The 22,176-nt window shown below is 57.2% G+C and overlaps 1 protein-coding gene across 1 annotated transcript in view; it reads left to right on the top strand.

Annotated features, from left to right (window-relative positions):
• The first annotated feature begins 1,128 nt into the window (after positions 1–1,128).
• ADCY1 (adenylate cyclase 1) overlaps positions 1,129–22,176 on the top strand; it is a 117,838-nt gene continuing 96,790 nt past the window's right edge. Inside the window, exon 1 of the mRNA XM_057732897.1 lies at positions 1,129–1,773. Coding sequence (XP_057588880.1) covers positions 1,129–1,773 — 645 coding nt within the window. The remainder of the gene's footprint in view (positions 1,774–22,176) is intronic.

The raw sequence follows: 22,176 nt of genomic DNA, 5'->3' as shown, positions 1-22,176 counted from the left end.
GGACAGGGGTTCTGCTGTGAGTCCTGACACCTCTCCACGCCTCCTGCAGCCAGCTGCTTACTCTGGGATCCTCATGTGTAAAGGCCCTGGACCCCATGGAGCCACTGAGATCATAATGCAGGTGAAGGCTAGCACAAAGCCCCTTCCCTTAGAGTGAATGAGTATAAGCCTTGGGTTCCACACATGCGCCATGGCAACAATCCCTACATTCGTCCTGCTGGAGGAAAACATCTCCCCATCACTTGGGTTTCCAGTTTCCTCTTAAGGCAAACGGCAGCATCCCTTCTCCTTTAGTGTCCCATCCCATCCCTGCACCTCCTTCCCTAGATGCTTCACCCCTAGGACTCTAACATGGCTCTTTCCCACCCAGCTGGCACTGGCCACACACGCCTCGGCCTGAACTCCGGCTAGGGGCTCTTCTTGTCTTACCTGACCACCTGCTCACAGGGACTGCAGGAACCAGGGCAAGACTTGCCCACAGCCCGTCCTGTGGAGGGTCCTAGGGAGAGGGGCTAGGGAGAGGGAGATGCTCAGGAGATCACCTGCTTCCCCGCCTCCTGGTCCTTGGCCATCGCTTCACCTCGAAGGGTCCTGGCTATGGGGTCCGCAGTCAAGCGTGGGCCCCGCTTTGGGTTCTTCTAGAATAGAGGGAGCTGCTTTTATTTGGGGCGCAAACATTTGACAAGGTAAGCCCCCACCCCCAGGGGAAAAGCGCAAAATTTCAGCAGTTTTAACGCCCCAAGAGACAGCACAGTGGGTGACACTGCACACCCGTGGGGAAACTGAGGCCGGGAGGGGCAAGCTGGGCGCCGGAGGTCACGCGGCCCCTCCGGCTGCGGGGGGCGCGGGCTGCAGTGTTGGGGTGCGGGCCGGGGCGCGCGCGTGGGCGTCGCGTGCCCAGGCCCGTGGCTCCGAGCTCGGCTGTCGCAGCGCGGTCGCCGGAGCACCGCGGCCGGGGCGCGGGCGGCGCCAGTGCGCAGGCGCGGCGGGCGGGAGGGGACGCGCTCGGGGCGCGCGCGCGGGGCAGCCGGCGCCCCAACTCGGCCCGCCGCGCCCCGGCGCCTCGCCGCCCGCCCGCCCGCCCGGCGCCCCGGCCGGCGAGGGGCGCGCCCGCTGCATGGCGCTGGGATGGCGGGGGCGCCGCGCGGCCGAGGCGGCGGCGGAGGCGGAGGCGGCGCGGGCGAGTCTGGGGGCGCCGAGCGGGCGGCGGGGCCGGGCGGCCGGCGCGGGCTGCGGGCGTGCGGCGAGGAGTTCGCGTGCCCCGAGCTGGAGGCGCTGTTCCGCGGCTACACGCTGCGGCTGGAGCAGGCGGCCACGCTGAAGGCGCTGGCCGTGCTCAGCCTGCTGGCGGGCGCGCTGGCCCTGGCCGAGCTGCTGGGCGCGCCGGGGCCCGCGCCCGGCCTGGCCAAGGGCTCGCACCCCGTGCACTGCGTGCTCTTCCTGGCGCTGCTCGTGGTCACCAACGTCCGCTCGCTGCAGGTGCCCCAGCTGCAGCAGGTCGGCCAGCTCGCGCTGCTTTTCAGCCTCACCTTCGCGCTGCTCTGCTGTCCCTTCGCTCTTGGCGGCCCCGCCGGGGCCCGCGCCGGGGTGGCAGCGGTGCCCGCGGCTGCCGACCACGGCGTCTGGCAGCTCCTTTTGGTCACCTTCGTGTCCTATGCCCTGCTGCCCGTGCGCAGCCTGCTGGCCATCGGTTTCGGGCTCGTGGTGGCCGCCTCGCACTTGCTGGTCACGGCTACCTTGGTCCCCGCCAAGCGCCCACGTCTCTGGAGGACGGTGAGTGCCGCCGCACGCCCCCGATCCGGTCTGGGACACACCTGCCCGGGAGGGACTGGGAACGAGGGGAGAAGGGCGCTCATTTCCCGGTTGGGCAGGTGGGGAAACTGAGGCCCCGAATTGGAGGGGAGACGTTCAAGGTCACTCAGAGAATTGGGGACACAGTGGGGGCTGGAACCCTGGGGCCGGACTCTTTTCTGAGTTACAGTCCACAAAGCGCTTCTGGGTGTGGAGTGTGGAGATGGTAGACGAGCATGGAGAGGGCAAGGATTGGCCCAAGGTCAGGCAGCTGGTGAGCGGCCGAGTGGAGCCAGAGCTCGGGTCCGATGCTCTCTGTCTGCACCCATCCCAGCAGGAGGGACGAAAAGTAGGCACGCGGAGAGGGCCAGGGCAGTCACGGTTCCTTCGGGCTGCACGCATAGCCCTGGGCTCCTCTCCCTTGCGCCTGGAGCCGGGAACCTGGAGCGCGTGCTCGTAGAGCTCCCCCTCCCAACCGTGCCGCCATGGGGATGGGAAGGGGGCAAGGACTTTGGTTCCCTCCAGCCGCCCTGGTGCCCAGTTGTGGACCCGTTTGGGGTCCAGAAGGACAGGGTTTGCCAAGGTCGCACAGGGCTCTGGTTCCCCTCGACCTGCTCTGCCGCAGGCGGGACCCAGGCTTGCAGCGCCTGAACTTTGTCACTGTCTTTTGGGGGGCGGGCAAGACAATGGAGAGGACCCCAATGCTGGCTGCTTCCAGCGTGCTCCTTCTCAGGCCAAGGACCCCAGGGGCCTGAGGCAAATGTCTTGCAGCAGTGTGGTGCTTTTGGAGCTTTTCCGTGCAAGCTCAGCCCATCCCGCCTGGGCTTGGAGGGCCCTGAGGGAGGGTTTTTGTTTCTGCCTCTGGCTGCATTTTGGCAGGAGGGTGGTGGGAGTCCAATGGGGAGGGGGAGACCATTTAGGGAGAGAAAAGGGGAGATGGGGGAGATGGGGAGATCGGGTGGGGAGGGGAGGCTGGACACAGCTGGCTTTGGGAAGAACTGCCAAGGTGGGGGGAGTGATGGGAGTTGGATAGCTGGGACCGGAGCCCCACCAAGGGCCCACTACCCAAGGACCAAGGGGGGTGCCCCCAGATGGTGATTCGTGGGATGCACAGGGTGAGAGGGGCCATGGGACACACCAGAGTGACAGTGCTGGACCTACATTTCAGGGCCCAGAGAGGCCAGTGTATGCTGGGGGCTGGGAGGGGAGGAGGAGTATGTGGAGAGGGGCGGGGAGAGGGGGGTGTGGGGGGAAGAGAGGAAGAGAAGTAGGGGTGAAGGCCAGAGACAGAGAGGAGGCAGAGATAAAGGCAGAAAAAAGGGAAAAGGGCCAGAGGGTTGCGTGTCCCCAGGGAGGGGAGGAGAGGAGAGGAGGGGGAAGGGAGAAAGGGGAGGGGAGACTGGAGGGTTCACTTCTCCAGCAGGCCTCCTGCCTTGCATCCTATGGGCTTTGAGTGGGACTTGTTTGACCTTCTCAGGGGGCACTCCTGTATCTCTCCCCCCGCAGCCCTCCCATGTGTTGTGTGTTTCGTCCCTCCAGCCAGGCTCCCCCAGCAAGGACAGCCTCCCTACCAGAACCAGGAGGGAGGCTCAGAGGCCAGGTCCACTCCAGGCGGGGAGAGGGCCTGGGCTACGTGGACGGGCCTGGGCTGGGGCCCGGCTGAGTCCTGGTGCACCCAGGGCTTCAGTTAGCTGCTTCGGTGAAAGGCTGTATTATTGTCTTCTCCTCTTTTAATAACCAATGTTCTATGTAGCCTGTAGTCATTCCTTTTAGAGAATTAAAAGATTAAAAAAGAGAGAGGGAAAGAAAGAGAGAGAGAGAGAAGGGAGAGAGTCTGTAAAAGTGCCCCCGGCACTCAGATCTCTGTACCCACCCCCCCCCCCCCCAGGATAAGATGCCCCCCCTGTGTTCTAGGGAGGAAGGGAGCCCCTCCTGCGGAGCAGACATCTGGGGTTCACTGCTACTGGCTGTGGCTCCCTGGACAGTGCAGACCCTTCCTTCCTCTCCTGAGCCTCAGTTCCCCCACCTGTCTAAAGGGCATCGCAGTTCCCCTGTAGGACTGTGATGAAAGTGAGACGTTCATACTGGAATAGCACATGTTTGAAATCTTGTGCCACTTCTAAGTTGTTTTTGGCTTCTTTTCAATGTTTGTATTCAAGTTCATGCGTTGGTACAGGTGGTGGTGATATTGACAGATACATGGGGACAGCCGCAGAGAAACATGCGGTGATCCAACTGTATGGTGCCCCAGGGATCCTCCCTTCCAATGAGAAAAACCTGGGAGTCTGTGAAATCTGTCCTTAGTGAGCTCTGCAACTTGGTATTCGAGACCAGTGAAGAAGATGGCACCCACATTTCCGAAGCATGTCCGCTGCTAACCATGCTTCACCGCCTCCCGGCCATCTTGCAGTGCGCTCACCTGCTGACAGCGCTGCTCCCGCAGGATGGAATTCGGGGCAGGCAGAAGCCCTGCACAACACGGGGTAGAGGCCAAAAAAGAGGTGGAAGAAGGGCTGGATGAATGAGGTGGGCTGTAGGGTGCTGCCGTTGTTGCATATACGCAGTGTGTCCTATGCCCACTGGAGAAAGCCTGCTCTGGGCACTGAGACCAGGGTTCAAGTGTGGGCTCCCAGAGCCTCTGGCCCTCCGCAGGGAGGCTCTAGGGCTTTCCTGCAGCAGTCCTCTGCCGCCCTAGTGTCTGGGGCTCTGGGGATGCAGCAGCCTTGTGCTTTGGGCTCTGTAGAGCCCAGGCCAGCCCAGATGCTGGGAGGCAGAGGACGGCATGCAGAAAGCCGGCCACGTGACTGCACTGCTGAAATTTGGGGATCTCCACCCCTCCCCAAGAGGGTGTGCCTGTGCCTGCTGCTTTCTGCTAGAGCAGAAAGAGTTTGGGGGAGATGGCCTTATTCCCACCTGCTCCAGCACCAAGGTTGAGCCCCATAAGTATGGACCAGACTGGGTCCCCTCCCTCTCCCAGCCTCTTGCTTTCAGGGCCCACTGGTTGTACCTAAACACAGTTGCTCCTTTTGTTTACCTGGGCAATGTGTCAGAACTGAAGGCATCACGTTCAAGAGCACCAGAGGTGTGCTCCGGGCCAGCAGCGGTGGGCAGGCTGGAGGGCCAGCACAAGAGCCTGGCGGTTGTGGGGCTTTGAGGGTGAGGCAAGGGGGGGAGTGTGAGGTGGCAGACTTGTCCCTTCTAGGGCGAAGGCGGAAGGGCAAAGGGCGAGGCTTGGGGAGAAGGGGACAGGGCTTAGGGACAGGGCAGGGGAGTGGTGGGGAAGTAGAGTCAGGGGAGTGCTTGTGAAGGTCAGTGCTGAAGGTCATTGCGCAGGAGTGATGGTGGGGGAGGCAGGGTGTCTTTGGAGAAGGGTTGCTGGCTCAGGGGTGCGTGCCCTGCCCCCTCGGGTGCCTTGCCTATGACGGGTGCAGGGGACAAAACCCCAGCTTCCTTCTTGTGCTGCCCCTCTCCTCACAGCTCCCAGATGCCCGCTTTTTGGGCCAGTGGCTCAGGGTTGCTGTATTTTTTCGTATTGGGGGAGAGTGAGGGTCCTCTGCAGGGTGCAACTTGCAATGCACTTTGGTTGCCTACCAATGTAAAAGAAGTATGTTTAGTGCCTAAACCACAGAAAGAGTAACAGAAATCACATCACGGCTGTCCCGGCGAGGCGGAAGCTGGCCAGAACTCCCCCCGCCCCTCCAGTGAGGTCTGAGCTCCGCGTGCTGGCGGGTGACAGCTCTCAGAATCACCATGTGTGCTGGCTGCGCTGGCTGCCACACAGGCTTTGGCAACCCCTGCCTCCTGCCCCGATGTGTCTCCCACCCCTCCTTCCAGGCGGGCCTCCGGGGCATCCATCAGGACCTGTGTCCCTCCGTCAGCCCAGCCCCTCCTCGGGCAGGGCCCTCCCCCCAAGGCCCTCTGCCCCACTGACTGGCCCTTTTCCGCTCTGGTCCTTTGCACCTCCCGCCCGCCCGCCCCCGGGGACCTTCTCCTGACCAGCCCACCTCTGCGGCCCTGCCCCACAGCTGGCCCCTCACCCCGACAGGGCTCCTCTCCTCTGGCTGGGCTCTGTCCCAGGTGGGGCCCCTCTCGCTGCACTCTCCCCATCCCCCAGCCTCCTGACTGCCCCACCCGCTACTGGTACCTCCCTCTCCCTCCCCCACCCTGACTGGGTCCTGTCACCTGTTTGCTCACCTGCCTTGGCTGACCCAGTGCTGCCCTGGCCGAGGCTGAAGCAGGGAGGGAGGAGGTGGCTCCTCCTGGCGCAGGCTTGTCCTTAGCTGGACGCTCTTCCCCCAGGCCTCCGGTCACTTGGCAGGGCTCAGCCCCACGGCTCTTGCTCTTACTGCCCCGGCTTCCCATCCCCTGCACGTATAGCCCGGCTGCTCCCCGAACCTTGGACGCTGCCCAGGGCCTCCTCCAGGTCTCCAGGTTCACGCCCAGTGGGCATCCCACAAGGCACTCTTGATTCCTTAGGACCTGTGCCCCCAGCTTCCTTGTCTGATGGGCGGTCCCCTCCCTAAACCTGGTCTGTTTCCATCACAGCTGTGTCATCCTCCTCCCAGGGAAGCCAGCTCTAACTGTAAGACGCTCCCAGACTCGCCCACTCCAGGGCAGCAGGATTTAGGGAAGTAGGGCCCTGGTGAGGGGGAACTGTCCTGGCAGTGGGGCAAAGGCTCCCACCTGTTCCACCTCCGGGCAGTCCTGTGGGCTCCATGCTTTCCTCTGTGGCCGCAGGACCCGCATACTGTCTGTATGCTGGAGTCTGGCCCCCCAGGTGGGCCTGGTGGAGGGGTCGTGAAGCCCCTGCAGCTGCTTGGGCTGCAGTGCCTTCTCTGGACAGTTCTGTGATTCACGTTTGGGTGCCAGGCCCCGGGCTAGGGGCTGGGGACTCAGTGGGGACAAGACTGCCTGCCCGCTAGGAATTTAGTCTTTGGGGACCCCGGTCAACAACTGGGGTTGCAGTCTGTGCTGGGGGACCTGTGTGTGACCTTCGGAGGCATGTGAAGGGGACAGGGCAGACAGAGGGCTCAGGGCGGCCTCCTGAGGACAGCATGCTCCAGCCAAGGTCCTGGACGGATGAGGCCAAAGGGCTGCTAGGCCCTGGGTCTCGGGCCACAAGGAACATTTGGAGACCTCCCTCAAGCGGGTCCTGTGGGGAAATGTCCCACCTGCTGCTGTTTCCAGGAGCTCACTGTGGTTCTGGAGCGATGCCCGTCTCCCCTCACATCTCTGAGGTCCAGAGGGTCAGGGCCCCGCTTCTGGGTTGACGGGCCAGCTGTGCAGTGTTCCTGCAGGCTTGGAGCCCAGAAATGTCCTCGGACCTTTTCCTGACTCAGATGCGGTGGTGGGCTTGCAGGGAGTTCGCGGCACCGCAGGGGCTCTGCTCTGAGCTGTGGCACTGGGAGCAGGAGACTGACCCTGTGCCTTGGTTTCCCCCGGGGACGTACACGCCGTGGCTGTGCAGGTGCGGACGGAGTGTGGGGCCAGCGCTCCGTGATGTGGGCCTTGCCTCCTGTCATCACGGATTGACTGTAGCCTGTGACCTATGAATTTTCTCTGCCTGGGGGACCCCTTGTCTGGTCTTGGTCAAATGCTGAAAGAGATGCCCAGGGTGCTGGTGGCCGGCTGTCTGTCCGGGCTGTGTCCTCTGGGTGTTTCCATCGCTTCCGGCCGGCTGTGCTGTTGGGAGCCCTGGTAGCACAGCCCAGCCCGGGTCCCCGGCAGAGCAGCCAGAGGCCCGTGTCTGCGCGGAGGCCTCCTCGGGCCCAGGGCTTGGCTTGTCCGGGCGCCAGGCTGGGCAGGGGCTGGGGCTGGGGTGGGAAGGGCCTCACGGCAGCCAGGAGGCCTGGGCCACCCCCCAGATGAGACCTGCTCCCGAGACTGCGGGCGCCTTGTTGCGCCGAGGGGCTGATCCTGGCAGGTGGAAGAGACCTTCCTGACCCCAAGCGCTGGGTTCCGCCGCGTTTGGCGATGCGAGTCACACGTGTCCCCTTGTCTCTCTCACACGCACACTTATGCTCACATTCAAACACACTCACACACACACAGTGCACGTACAAGCACACTCGCCCTTGCACACTCACGCACATTCCCACTTGCGCTCTCACACTCACACGCGCACCTGCAGGCACACATAAACACACATCCTTGCATGCTCACACAGGAACACACCCGCACACATGCTCCCATGCAGGCACACGTTCACACGCGCTCACACGACACACTCTGACTGTTTTTACCGTTTCCCTGGTGGACGTGTCTCCCCCCGGGGAAATGGGGCCTGGAGCCCTCCAGCTGCACGACCTCAGAGGCAGCCCATGAAGTGAGCCCAGGCCCCAGGGTGTGCCCAGATGGGATGGTCGGGCGAGGAGGCCTGGGCACGCAGGACTGAGAGCCTTGGGGATGAGCGACAAGGGCTAGGCCCCCCGCCCGGCTGTGTCCCTCTCCCCTCTGTCTGCTTTGCGTGAGTCTGGGCAGGATAGGCTGGGCTTCCTCGGGCTCACGTCACTGGGCCCGACACTGCCTTCCCCACCCACTGCAGGCTGCCCCTCACTCCCACGTCTGTGGCCCTCCTCCCTGGATCCTGCCCTGTCCCCTTCAACTCCGGACGCTGTCTTCCTGGATTGGAGGGTGGCGGATTTGCTTTGATGCCTGAGCTGCGGGTGTTCACTCTGCCTCCAGCCGAGGGCTGAGGTGATGACAGAAGGGCTTCCTCCCTCCTGTTCTCTGGGCAGGGCTGTGCAGAGCATGGACGCAGCTCTGGGGGTGGGGCCTCTGCGTGTGCACCTGGGCGTGAATGTATTCGTGCTCATGCATGTGAATGTGGGTGCGTGTGTGCACAAGTGAACACACATGTGTAATGTCTGTGCATCTCTGTGAGCACGTAGGTGCCTGTGTACACGCATGTGTGTGCATGTGTGTATGTGCACCTGGTGGCAGCATCAGGAGGCCTGAGTCCCACTCCAGACCTGCAGAGTCTGGGTCTCTGGGTTTGAGGCCACCCACTCTCCTTTCAGAATCCAGTACCAGGCTTGGTACAGGGTCTGTGATTGGAAGGCCCACAGCCTGGGCACTGGGGCAGTGAACGGGGCTGTTGTGTGTCTAGGTCTAGAGGTAGGGGCACTTGCCGAGGTGCGCGGTGCAGCTTGGAAGGGGGCCTGGTCAGGCGGTTGCAGCCCATGGCGAGCCTGTGGGCAGTGGTGCTGCTGCAGGCCCAGAACCAGGGTGTTCTGGCTGTGCTCCTGAGGGATCCCAGGGGAGGGCTCCTCGTGCGGATGGAGGGGATGCCCAGGTAAGGGATCCAGATGCAGGGGGACAGGATGCCTAGCAAAGGACTGGGGTACAGGAGAACAGGTTGCCTGCCCAGGTGAGTGACCTGGGTGCAGGGGGACAGGATGCCCAGGAGAGGGACTCCGAGGATAGGACTCCCACCCGTGTTGTGTCAGAATCACTGGACCTGCTGGGCTCTCCCTCCTGCTGTCCACGCCCTGAAGAGGGGAAAGTCCTCGCCCGTGGGCACATTCCCAATCTGCAGGCAGCTTTCTGTTTTGATTCTGAAGTCCAGAGTAACTCTGTCAGGTCCAGCTTTTCCTTTGCTGAAGCAGACCCTGGCTTTCCAGGAGCACAGCTGCCTCCAATGGACGGATGGGCCTTGTGGTCGTGCAGCGGCTCGTGTGGGGCCCAAGGCACCATGTGCCCAGGTGGGGGCATGTCAGATGCCACACTCTGGATGCGGAGAATGGCCGACCGCAGCAGGGCCTGCCCGCTCGAACCCGGGCTGTGTCTGGGACCCTGGCCCCCTGGCCGGCCCTCCTTCCTGGCCTCCCATCCTGTGCACCACCCTCTTAGCACCCTTCTCGGCAGTTGCTTGGGGAGCCCGAGTGAGACTGCGTTCTTCCAAGGGTGCCTCCCGCATCCGCTCTGGCAGCCTCGTGAGCGTCTGAGTGAGTGTCTGCCCTGGGACACTGTGCTCCCTGCTGCTGGCAGAACTTGGTCGCGAGCATTTTGGGGGGTACGGGGAGCCTCATGCTGGAGTGATGTGCTGGAGTGATGACCTTCTCTGAAATCATTAGTGCACTTTTCTTGGTGCCTTTGCCTAGTTTCCTTATGGGAGAAACACTCTCTTGTTAAGAGAAGGCGTTGCGTTCTGAATCAGCCATGGCCAAAGGGATCTGAAATTGCACTTGTTTTGCAAGATGCCTGCTTTCCCAAACACACGTGCCCTGCTGCATGGTTGAGAAGCTCGGTGAGCACATTTGGGGCATTGCTGGTTTAGCCTAAGGATATGGAAATATCTCTGATACTTTATTTTAAAGCAGATCTTTACCTGCAGGAATCACAAGTGGCTCCTAGGCACTCACTGTGTCCCTGGAGAACCCATTTCCTGCGGTGGGACCCATTTCCGAAGTCCAGTTTGTTCAGGGGTCAGAAATGGGCAGTGAGGTGAGAGCCTCTTTGTGTCTAGAGTCGGCATTCAGGTGTCTAAAGGTGAACAGAGGTGGTGAAATACTGCAGGTGCTGTGGACCAGTGGGTGGGGACTGGGAGGCACACGGTTCTGTGGCCCGGCTCGCCTGGAGGGGCTGTGCCCCAGCATGTGGGGTGAGCCGGGGCCCCAACACCAGGAGGTGCCCTAGGTGAAGATACCGAGGGTTACACAGCACTGCGCCTAGGTCCCCCGCCCCTACCTAGGTATGGCGACCACAGCCCGGGGGCCTCAGCCTCAGGGCTTAGAAACCCAATGGCAGGAGCTCCTAAGAGCCCATCAGAAACGTTTTTCTAATAACTTGCTTTTACTTTATTTTATTTTTATTACGGAAACTTCAATCATACACAAGAGTAGAGGGACCAGCATGGTGATTTCTTGGGTAGAAGCCCTCAGCTCCAACAGTTACCGACCTTCTGCCCTTCTTCTTTCGAAAGATGGCGGCTCTAAAACACTTCTATTAATTCGAAAATAGCTAAGAAGCAATTACATTAATTTAACAGCACACTTGCGAGTGATGTTGAAAAGCCAGCCATGCTTTAAAAAATGACAAGAGCACCACCCAGCTTGCGGTGACTGAGCAGAGGTGGGAATGAATGGGTTCACCCTCTGAGCGCTGGAAAGGAGGTGAGAGGGGCCCAGGGGTCTTAGGGCCCGGCCCACAGACCAAACACACAGCAACTTTGCAAGGTGGGGTGGAGGTGTGGAGGGTGAGGGGTGGGAGTGTGTGCGGGGTAGGGGGGTTCGGGGAGTGGGGGGTGAGTGGTGCGTTGATGGACCAAATGGGACATGCCCAGGGAGGTGCAGGGGCCGCTGTGCGTGAGCAGCGGCTGCCTCCTTGTCTTGTGGCCACACTGCCCTCTGTGACTGTGAGACGGACGTCCTTGGACCAGACCTTCACGTCCACACACCTGGCTCCTCTGGAGGACAGGCTCTGAGTTCTGTGCTGGGGGCCCTGTGGGTGGCGGCAGGCTGAAAATGGATCAAGTTCAGTGGAGAAGTTTGAATACTAAATAGGGGTGATCTTGGGGTGCCTCAGGATTGGGGGTCAGGAGGCTGCCGGGTGAAAGCAGGGAAACCCTTTCAGGCAGAGGCCTCAGTGGGCGGGAGCAGCACTGAGGGGAGAGTGTGGTCTCCCCAGAGCTGCACGTTGCCTGTGCAGTGGGGGCACTGCATGCACGCCCCTGTGCAACACGCATGCACACGGAGTGGGGGAAGATGGCAGGTGAGAGGCCAGTCTGGGGAAGTGGGCAGAGCACAGGGCTCCACGGGTCTCAGGCCTGCTGTGGAGGTGGGACGTTGTCCTGGCGACCATGGGAGTTTGAGAGCAGTGGCCGGGAATGTGGGTGCACTGAGCACAGGAAGGCGGATGCAGTGACCCTGGTGGTGTGAGAGCCGTGGTCAGGGACGTGCAAGCAGTGATTGAGGCTGTGGGTGTAGTGACCAGGAAGGATACTGCTCCCATCTTCTGCTAATATTTGAACTGTTTTCCTAACTGCCATGAACCTTTTTTTTTTTTTTTATTTTTTTGGGGGTACACCAAGTTCAATCATCTGTTTTTATATACATATCGCCGTATTCCCTCCCTTCCTTGACTCCCCCCACCTCGAGTCCCCCCCACCCTCCCCGCCCCAGTCCTCTAAGGCATCTTCCATCCCCGAGTTGGACTCCCTTTGTTATACAACAACTTCCCACTGACTATCTATTTTACAGTTGGTAGTATATATATGTCTGTGCTACTCTCTCGCTTCGACTCAGTTTCCCCTTCACCCCCCGCCCCCTCCCATACCTCGAGTTCTCCAGTCCATTCTCTGTATCTGCGTCCTTGGTCTTGTCACTGAGTTCATCAGTACCATTTTTAGATTCCGTATATGTGAGTTAGCATACAATATTTGTCCTTCTCTTTCTGACTTACTTCACTCTGTATGACAGATTGTAGTTCTATCCACCTCATGACATATAGCTCCATCTCATCCCTTTTTATAGCTGAGTAATATTCCATTGTGTATATATGCCACATCTTCTTTATCCATTCATTTGTTGATGGGCATTTAGGTTGCTTCCATGTCCTGGCTATTGTAAATAGTGCTGCAATAAACATGATGGTACAAGTTTCTTTTGGGATTATGGTTTTCTTTGGGTATATGCCCAGGAGTGGGATGACTGGATCATATGGTAGTTCTATTTGTAGTTTTTAAAGGAACCTCCAAATTGTTTTCCATAGTGGCTGTACCAACTTACAGTCCCACCAACAGTGCAGGAGTGTTCCCTTTTCTCCACACCCTCTCCAACATTTGTGGTTTCCAGATTTTGTGATGATGGCCATTCTGATTGGTGTGAGGTGATACCTCATTGTGGCTTTGACTTGCATTTCTCTGATGATTCGTGATGTTGAGCATCTTTTCATGTGTTTATTGGCCATCTGTATGTCTTCTTTGGAGAAATGTCTATTTAGGTCTTCTGCCCATTTGTGGATTGGGTTATTTGCTTTTTTGGTATTAAGCTTCACAAGCTGCTTGTATATTTTGGAGGTTAATCCTTTGTCTGTTGTTTCATAGGCAATTATTTTTTCCCATTCTGAGGGTTGCCTTTTAGTCTTGTTTATGGTTTCTTTCGCTGTGCAAAAGCTTCTAAGTTTCATGAGGTCCCATTTGTTTATTCTTGATTTTATTTCCATGATTCTAGGAGGTGGGTCAAAAAGGATCTTGCTTTGATGTATGTCATAGAGTGTTCTGCCTATGTTTTCCTCTAGGAGTTTGATAGTGTCTGGCCTTACATGTAGGTCTTTAATCCATTTGGAGTTTATTTTTGTGTATGGTGTTAGGAAGTGTTCTAAGTTCATTCTTTTACATGTTGCTGTCCAATTTTCCGAGCACCACTTATTGAAGAGGCTGTCTTTTTTCCATTGTATACTTGTGCCTCCTTTGTCAAAGATAAGGTGCCCTGATGTGTTTGGGCTTACTTCTGAGTTCTCTATTCTATTCCACTGATCTTCCTTTCTATTTTTGTGCCAGTACCATACTGTCTTGGTCACTATGGCCTTGTAGTATAGTTTGAAGTCAGGAAGCCTGATTCCACCAACTCCATTTTTCCTTCTCAAGATTGCATTGGCTATTCGGGGTCTTTTGCGTTTCCATACAAATCGTAAGATTTCTTGCTCTAGTTCTGTGAAAAATGCCATTGGTAATTTGATTGGGATTGCATTGAATCTGTAAATAGCTTTGGGTAGTACAGTCATTTTCACGATGTTGATTCTTCCAATCCAGGAACATGGTATGTCCCTCCATCTGTTTGTGTCATCTTTGATTTCTTTCATCAATGTCTTAAAGTTTTCTGCATACAGATCTTTTGCCTCCTTAGGCAGGTTTATTCCTAGGTATTTTATTCTTTTTGTTGCAATGGTGAATGGGAGAGTTTCCTTAATTTCTCTTTCTGCTCTTCCGTTGTTCGTGTATAGCAATGCAAGAGATTTCTGTGCATTAATTTTGTATCCTGCTACTTTACTAAACTCATCAATGAGTGCTAGCAGTTTTCTGGTAGAGTCTTTAGGGTTTTCTATATATAATATCATGTCATCTGCAAAGAGTGACAATTTTACTTCTTTTCCAATTTGGACTCCTTTGATTTCTTTTTCTTCTCTGATTGCTGTGGCTAAAACTTCCAAAACTATGTTGAATAATAGTGGTGAGAGTGGACACCCTTGTCTTGTTCCTGTTCTTCGAGGGAATTCTTCCAGTTTTTCCCTATTGAGAATGATGTTGGCTTTTGGTTTTTCATATATGACTTTTATTATGTTGAGGTAATTTCCTTCTATGCCCATTTTCTGGAGAGCTTTTATCATAAATGGATGTTGAACTTTGTCAAAAGCTTTTTCTGCATCTATTGAAATGATCATATGGTTTTTATCCTTCAATTTGTTGATATGATGTATCACGTTGATTGATTTGCGTATATTGAAGAATCCTTGCATCCCAGGGATAAACCCCACTTGATCATGGTGTATGATTTTTTTAATGTGCTGTTGGAGTCTGTTAGCTAGTATTTTGTTGAGGATTTTTGCATCTATATTCATCAGTGATATTGGTCTGTAGTTTTCTTTTTTTGTGACATCTTTGCCTGGTTTTGGTATCAGGGTGATGGTAGCCTCGTAGAATGAGTTTGGGAGTGTTCCTCCTTCTGCAATATTTTGGAAGAGTTTGAGAAGGCTAGGTGTTAGCTCTTCTCTAAATGTTTGATAGAATTCGCCCGTGAACCCATCTGGTCCTGGGCTTTTGTGTGTTGGGAGATTTTTAATCACTGCCTCAATTTCCGTACTTGTGATTGGTCTGTTCATGGTTTCTATTTCTTCCTGGTTCATTCTTGGAAGATTGTATTTTTCTAAGAATGTATCCATTTCTTGCAGGATATCCAATTTATTGGCATATAGTTGCTTGTAGTAGTCTCTCATGATGTTTTGTATGTTTGAGGTGTCCGTTGTGACTTCTCCTTTTTCATTTCTAATTCTGTTGATTTGCATCTTCTCCCTTTTTTTCTTGATGAGTCTGGCTAATGGTTTATCAATTTTGTTAATCTTCTCAAAGAACCAGCTTTTAGTTTTATTTATTTTTGCTATGGTTTCTTTCCTTTCTTTTTCATTTATTTCTGCTCTGATCTTTATGATTTCTTTCCTTCTGCTCACTTTGGGGTTTCTTTGTTCTTCTTTCTCTAGTTGTTTTAGGTGTAAGGTTAGGTTGTTTATTCAATCATTTTCTTGTTTCTTAAGGTAGGACTGTATTGCTATAAACTTCCCTCTTAGAACTGCTTTTGCTGCGTCCCATAGGTTTTGGGTTGTTGTGTTTTCATTGTCATTTGTTTCTAGATATTTTTTGATTTCCTCTTTGATTTCTTTAGTGATTCCTTGGTTGTTTAAGAGTCAATTGTTTAGCCTCCATGTGTTTGTATTTTTTGCAGTTTTTTTCCTGTAACTGATATCTAGTCTCATGGCGTTGTGGTCTGAGAAGATGCTTGATATGATTTCAATTTTCTTGAATTTGCCGAGGTTTGATTCATGAATCCTTTTTTAATTTTTGTTTTTTCCTTTGGGGTGTGTGTGTTATTTGCCCTTATGAAGGGTCCCTCTGAGGACACCAGGGACTCTCTGGGAGAACACACATCAGGCAGCTTCTTTTCCTAACTGCCCACCTTGTAAATCTTGTGTTGGCCCTTACTTCCTGAGGCCCTTTGGGGGTGGGGTGGGGCCCACTAGGTGGCCCAGGTCTGACGCAGGCGCTTTGTTCTTTCCCTGTTTGGCTTCTTTTGTCTTTATACACTTGGGGCCGACCAAGCGCTCTGCAGAGGAGGAATTCCACTGGGGGACAGAGGGTCGGGGGCGTGAATGTCTGAAACTCAGCTCACACGTGCTTTAGCACCCCCAGGGGTGCTTTGCTCCATCTTTCAGCTCAGCCCTCCGTTCTGAGATGGCCCCTTCTGAGATGGGGAGTTTATGGGGCAGGAGTCCCGGGGGGAGGCTGGGCCCTGTGTCTACACTGGGTGTGGTCACCATGCCGGGTGGAGGACTTTTGGTCAGGTGGGATTATGCCCCACCCACCTGGGGCCCCGTGGAATTGGCACCAGCCTGGGGTCTCCCTTAATGAAGAGGTGCAGTGCAGCCCGCACTCCTGGGTCCACGTGGGGACCAGGCCCTGAGCAGCCCCTTAGCTGGGGCCACAAGAGCCTCAGTGGTCCTGGTGGCATTTCCCTGGAGAAAGCAGCCCCAGGCCGGGTGTGGTCCTGCTGGTCACCTGTGTGGTAGCCTTGGCCTGGCCTCGGAACCCAGGAGCCGGTGGTTGGCCTCTGGAAGAGGGATTTCTTTTGGATGGCTGTCTTGCCACACACAAGAGACCTATTTGGCATCTATTTGGCCGGTGTCTTGTGCCAGAGGATCCTCAAGGAGTGGGGGGCCCTTGGAGATCCCCAACCGGGAGGCGATCCACTGAGGTGCCCGGGCACAGTTCCAGTGCTGCCAACTGCCGTCCATGGCAAGAAGGCTCGGGCTCCCCTGGGCTGGACGATTCTTCCTGAACTGGATGCTAACTGCCCTGGCCCAGGTGCTGTCCTGGGGCCGTCCTAGAGAGCCTGTGGGGTGACCTGCCGCTGTGTGCTTCCTGTGCTGAGCCGTGAGTGACGTCAGTGCCCCTTGGGCCCACCTGGAGTGTGGTCGGCCTGGACTGGGCCCAGGATCGGATCACTGCTCTAGGCCTGGCGGGTGATGCCTCCTCCCCCGACTCCCGATCCTGCAGCCTGTGGTCGCCTTCATCTCTGAGAAGCTCATGGTGACCCCAGCCCTGTCTCCCTAGTGGTTTCTGCACAGCAGGTGCTAAGCCACTTGGCCACCATGTTCCGTGCACCTCCAGCCAGGCCCAAGTTCAGAGCGTTTCATGGGGAGAGTTGAATCTCCTGAACCCTGGGGAAACCTCAGGGGTGGCTGATTTGGATCGATAGATGCGTTGCGTGTGTGAGGAAGCTCCCGTCTGGGAAGATGTGAGGGGATGCCCAGTCCCAGTGGTTAACACTGGGGGGCTTCAGGTGGGAGAGCTCTGGGGGCTCCCAGGGTAGGGTGACAGGTGGTTGGCAGATGCCCCCATCCAGTCTCCCTGAAGCTTCCCTTCCCCTGCAATGATCCTGTCTCAAGAAATCCTTTGACGGGTTCTCCTGGGGAGGGGAGCAACTTCCAGCTCGCTGTCACGGGGTGGTTTTCTGCTGGATGAAGGGCCCGCAGGTGGTCTGAAGTGGAGTGGAGTACGGGCTTCATCTGTAAGGATGCACTCAGATTTCCTAGCGGTGGTCAGTCATGGTCCCTCCTAACAGGACAGATTAGCAGCTGATATCAATGGGGAGATGAGTTATGGCGGGGAGAGGAAGAATGGCTGCCTCCCCTTGAGTGGGCTCTAGTGCAAGCCCAGTGAGGGATGTGGAGCCCAGCGAGGGATGCAGAGGCTGGGGGCGGAGGGGGGGCATGGGGAGTGTCTTCCCTGTGTGGCAGTGAGGGAGACCAGCAGCCCTTGGCGTAGCCACTGTACTTGGGGGGGGCACTGACCACACACATGGCAGATGTGTGTGTGTGTGTGACCCAGGACCCTGGCAGATGAGCCCTGTTGGTTGTGCAGGAAGTGAAGCTGATGTGAGGAGGGGAAGCAGCGGCAGAGGGAGAGCTGAGAGCAGTGCAGGGGGGCCTGGGCGCCAGAGTGGAATAAGCTCTGGGTGGCGGGCCAGGGAGGGAGCAGGGAGATGGACCAGCAAGTGCTGGAAAGCAGTCTCATGCCTTCCTGAGTGCAGGCCGACTGCGGGAGGTAGGGATTGATGAGGGATTTTCCTCCAAGTCTTTGCCCTGTGTCACAAGAATAACACAGTTTTGGGAAGCGCTAAGGATACCATTGAAAGGTCATGGTTAAGGGAAAGATGACGTTCATTGTGGGGTCCCGTGGTCAAGGAATCAGTGATTCTGAACACGTCTGACCGACACAATGGGTGCCTGGGAAGCCCCCAGCGGGGCCACTTGGGGGAGGGGACACAGAAGATGGTTTTATGTTTTGCAATAATTAGCCCCTCTCGTCCCCATTTGCCCTCCAGGTGGTGGCCTTAACCTCCTGTTGGGTCTGTAGCTTCGTGGTCACTGTGGACTGGGAAAAGGCCTCTTTTCCACGTGCCAGGCTAGGCCTGTTTTTTTTCAATTCAGCCTCAGACCCCGGTCAAAACTCATCTTCTCCGAGTCCTGGCAAGGCTCGCCTGGCCCTCTGGAATCTGGAGCGGCCGGGGCAGGGGGGCCCCACCACAGTGGACATCTGGACAGTTCATGCTGACCAGTGACCAGGGTCCCAGGCGCCTGCCCGCTGCCTGGTGCCAGCATCTCCCTCCTCTACACTGGTCTTCCCGAGGAGCTGAGGGACCCCAGGTGCCCACTGTGGGACGTGGTTGGCTGCCTGCCCTGTGGGCAGAGGCTGATGAGCTGCTGTGGCCATGCACACCTGTCTCCAGGTGATCTCATCCTTTTTCCCGCAGTGCTTCCTCTGCTGGTTGGCTGCTCACGTCACAGGGCAGTTATGGGGGTGGGGGGGGGGCTCTGCTTTGTACCATTGCCGCCCCTCAGCACAGGAGGCGCTCCCCCACCCCCGTGTTGGCTGTGGGTGCCACCCAGCTGCCACCCACACCCGCGTGCCCTGCAGATAGTATGAGGTCTGCATCTCCTCCGAGTCAGCGCTCCGTGGAGCTCATGGGAGGGGAGCAGGGCGTTCCACAGGTCAGCGTACTGAGCAGAGGCCACACATTTCCTGTCCTGTGGTTTCTGCTTTTTGAAGCTCAGGTTGGATGAGGCTGGAAATTACTGTGAGATGCCGCAGGCCGCCTTTCTGTGGCTGGCATGGTCCTTGGTATGACGGCTTTAAGAGGTTTGGTCAGTCATGGGGAGGCCCATTTCCTGAGCAGAGATGGCTGGCCCTTCCCCACGTCGCACGGCCATGACTGCTTTCAGTGTGTCCTGGGTGCTTCTAAGGAGTGTCAGTGTGGTGTCCACACAGGTAATTCATGTGTAACCTTGGATAGATCACACCCCGACCCTCGCTTCTGTTTGCATCTGTGAAAGGGTTCATTGGTGGCAGACGGGCGTGACTGGGCAGAGCAGCGTGGGCCACGTGTGCCACCGAGCTGGAGCTCTCACCCACGTTTGCACCTCCCAGAAGCCCCATGACATAGGTGTGTAACTGTCACCCTCGTTGCCCTATGAGGTCCCTGGGACTCGTAGAGCCAGCTGACTTGTCCTAGGCCAAGAGGCTCTGTTAGCCCAGCCTGGGGTGGACGCAGGCCCGAAGCCCAGCTATGTGTGGACGACGGTTGGATGGATGGGTGAATGGGTGGATGCTTGGATGGTTGGGTGGGTGGACAGATGATTTGGATAAGAGAAGGTGTATTTCTACAAACTTCATTCTTTTGGGGAAATCCTTATCATTGAAGGACATCATATTATTAAACTCTTTGTTGTGTTTTCTTCATTCACCAGAAAACGGCAGGGAAGAAGGAGTGGGGATGTTATCTGACGTTAGTGCATTTCCGTGGAAGATGCTCCATTTGCTTGTACTTCTGTGCAGTGAGCAGAGCTGGGTGTGAACCCGGGCCTCTGACTTCAGGGCCTATGGTTGCCCAGTGGTCACTTGCTAGCTGGGACCGGCTGTAGCACAGAGTGAAGGGTCTGAGCCCTGGCCAGAGGGAACAGAGCATGTGTTTGTTCACCAGCCCACGAAAGCCCGCCGTGCTCTGGGCCCGAGGCTCAGGTTTGCCTCCGTAGAGGGGACCCGGTGGGGTTGTGGTGCATTTGGTGCGGCCGTGGGCACAGCGCTGAGCACAGAGACGGGAACGGGTGGTTGCACCTCATTTCCTCCAACCTGTGACCTGTGGGCCTGGGGCCAGGGAAACCTCCGGGATACACTCACGCTAACCCTGCTCCTCCCTGTGAGGAAGGGCCTCGGGCTGCTGGGTGTTCCAGGAACCAGAAGAGACCTCCGGGTTCCATTGACCCCTGCAGTGCCAGCGCAGGCCCAGGGTTCTCCCCAGGTGTGCTATGAGGTGGTGGTGTGGGTGGAGTTTAACTTCTCCTCTGTCTTCCTGGCCTGCAGGGCAAAGGCTTGGGAGGGGGGTGCTCCCCTGCGCCCCCCACTGCTGTTCCCAGGGCTGCGTGACATGGTCCATATGTGCACGTGTCTGTGTGCTGTGTCCCCACGCCACACGTGGCTGCCACCAGCTCAGCCTGCCCCAGAAGCCACGTCCCTTCAGACACCAGGACACATCGATGCCTGGCCTCTTATGTGCTTCTCTCCATCGTGGAAAAGCTGGGGTCCCTCCCCACTGCCCATCTGATAACAGATGTGAGAGTTGGGACATGGTCTTATCAGGTCTGAGGCAACCTGGAGAGAGGTGGGGCAGTGCAGGTAGCAGCGAGGTGTCGGTGTGTCAGTCCTTCCTCCACCCCTTTTCAGCAGTGTGACCAGGCCAGGCCACCTCACAACCCGTGTGCCCTCAGTTATTCATTCAACAAACACCAGGTGCCTGCTGTGTTATGAGAGGCTCTATTCCAAACTCCCGGGTCCGTCACGGACCTGACAGACTGAGGCCCCTCGAGGGGCAGACAGCAGGTAAGGAAGATGACAAGTGAGTTAGTGATATAATGTATTGGAAGACGGTAACTGTTAAAACCAACAGAAGGAAAGAAAGAAGGAAAGAAATAGAACCGGCTGGCTGAAGAGTCTTAAAGCCCAGGTGCACCTGGTGTACCCCCAAAAAAAAATAAAATAAAATAATAAAAAAAAAAAAAAAAAAAGTTAAGTGATTTAAAAACGAATGCTAATATTTACTTTAAAATAACCAATAAAGCAAAATTTTCCTTTCAGTGATTTTTTTTTAAAAATGAAAAAAAAAAAAAAAAAAAAAAAAAAGCCCAGGTGGGAGTGTGTGCACTTGTAGACACGGGGGTCGGGTAAGCTGTTTTGAGAAGGTGACATTTGAGTGGAGCCCCTGGAGGTTGGGGGTGAGCCAGGCCCTGTGTGGGGAGGGGGCTCCCGCTCAGGGGTGCAGGACAGAGGCCCTGAGCAAAGCAGCCCAGGCCGGGGGACACGAGGAGGGCAGGGTGTAGGGGCAGCAGGTCTGAGCCACGGAGGACTTCGGGCCCAGGGAGACTCTGGGCCAGGGGTTCAGGACAGAGGACCACCTGGGGAGCCTGGCGGGCCAGGAGGAGCACAGGGTGGGTTAGGACACAGCCCGGCAGCCAAGCAGCGGCCGGCAGTGGGGGTGTCAGCGCCCCATCTGTTGGAGGCGGGGCCGGGAGGACTTGCTGGTGGTGGGGATGGGCCTTGGCCTGAGGGGTTTCCAGGGGCCTGGGTCAGCTGAGGCGGAGCGGCTGCCAGGGTGAGTTCTGGGGGTGACCAGGGGTCCCTTCAGGGCCTGTTCCGTGCAGGGTTGATCCGACACCCAGCTGGAGACACGCGTGGGGAGGGGCGCGGCTGGCTGGGCCAAGCCGAAGGTGTCGGTTTGGGGTTTTTAGCACAGGCATGGGCTCCCAAGTTGAGTTTGGGGTGGAGTTTGGGGTAGAGAGGGGTCCAGGTGTGAGGCGTGGACCAGGGGAGGCTAGGGGCGGGGCTAGAGAAGGGGTGCTGATGGCCCTGAGCAAGGTGGGCTGGACCTCAGGATGTGAAGGTGGCCCTGAGCTGGTCCCAAACCACCCAGGCAGCCGGGGAAGGGAAGGCAGGCTGGGGTGTGGCCCAGGTGGGGGGTGGGGTGAGGCCTTTTCAAGAGTTTTGCTGGAAAGGGGAGAAAAATGGGCACGCCTGGGAGAGGAAGGGGCCTAAGGATGACGGTGGGAAGTGGCAGGTCCCAGCTGGAGGGGAGAGGGGGCCCCGCGGGCGTGCGACTGGCTGGGCCGGGCAGGGGGAGGCCCCGGGGAGGAGGGACAGACAAGGATGCCCTTGTGGCTGGCGGAGCACTCCGGGTACGGGGCTGTGCGCCCTAGGAGACAACCGAGTAGGGCCCAGGTGTCTCCTCCACCAGCAGGTGCGTGGAGCTGGCTTTGACCAACACAGCGTTTTCAGTGTGTGAGGGGGACGGGGAACTGCCCTGTTGGGTCATGGGAGTTTCCGCTGGAGAGGAAGAGAGCTCGAAGGGCAAGCCTTCCAGGAGTGGGAAAGATGCAGGACTGGGGTCCTGTGAGGGCGCAGTCACCCAGGGCCCTGTGGGCCACAGGGAGGTCCTTGGGGGCCTGGATGCTGAGGCCCGGTGTGTGTGGGAGGTGCCCTGAGGCCTGGAGTGCAGGGCAGGTACCGGAAGGCCAGGTGTTCGGGGCTTCTGGGCATACGGCACCCTGTGTAAGCTGGGGGCGCTG

The sequence above is a fragment of the Hippopotamus amphibius genome, chromosome 4 (genome assembly GCF_030028045.1).
Source record: "Hippopotamus amphibius kiboko isolate mHipAmp2 chromosome 4, mHipAmp2.hap2, whole genome shotgun sequence".
NCBI classification, from domain to species: domain Eukaryota; kingdom Metazoa; phylum Chordata; class Mammalia; order Artiodactyla; family Hippopotamidae; genus Hippopotamus; species Hippopotamus amphibius.
This window is presented reverse-complemented; position numbering and strand designations above follow the sequence as displayed.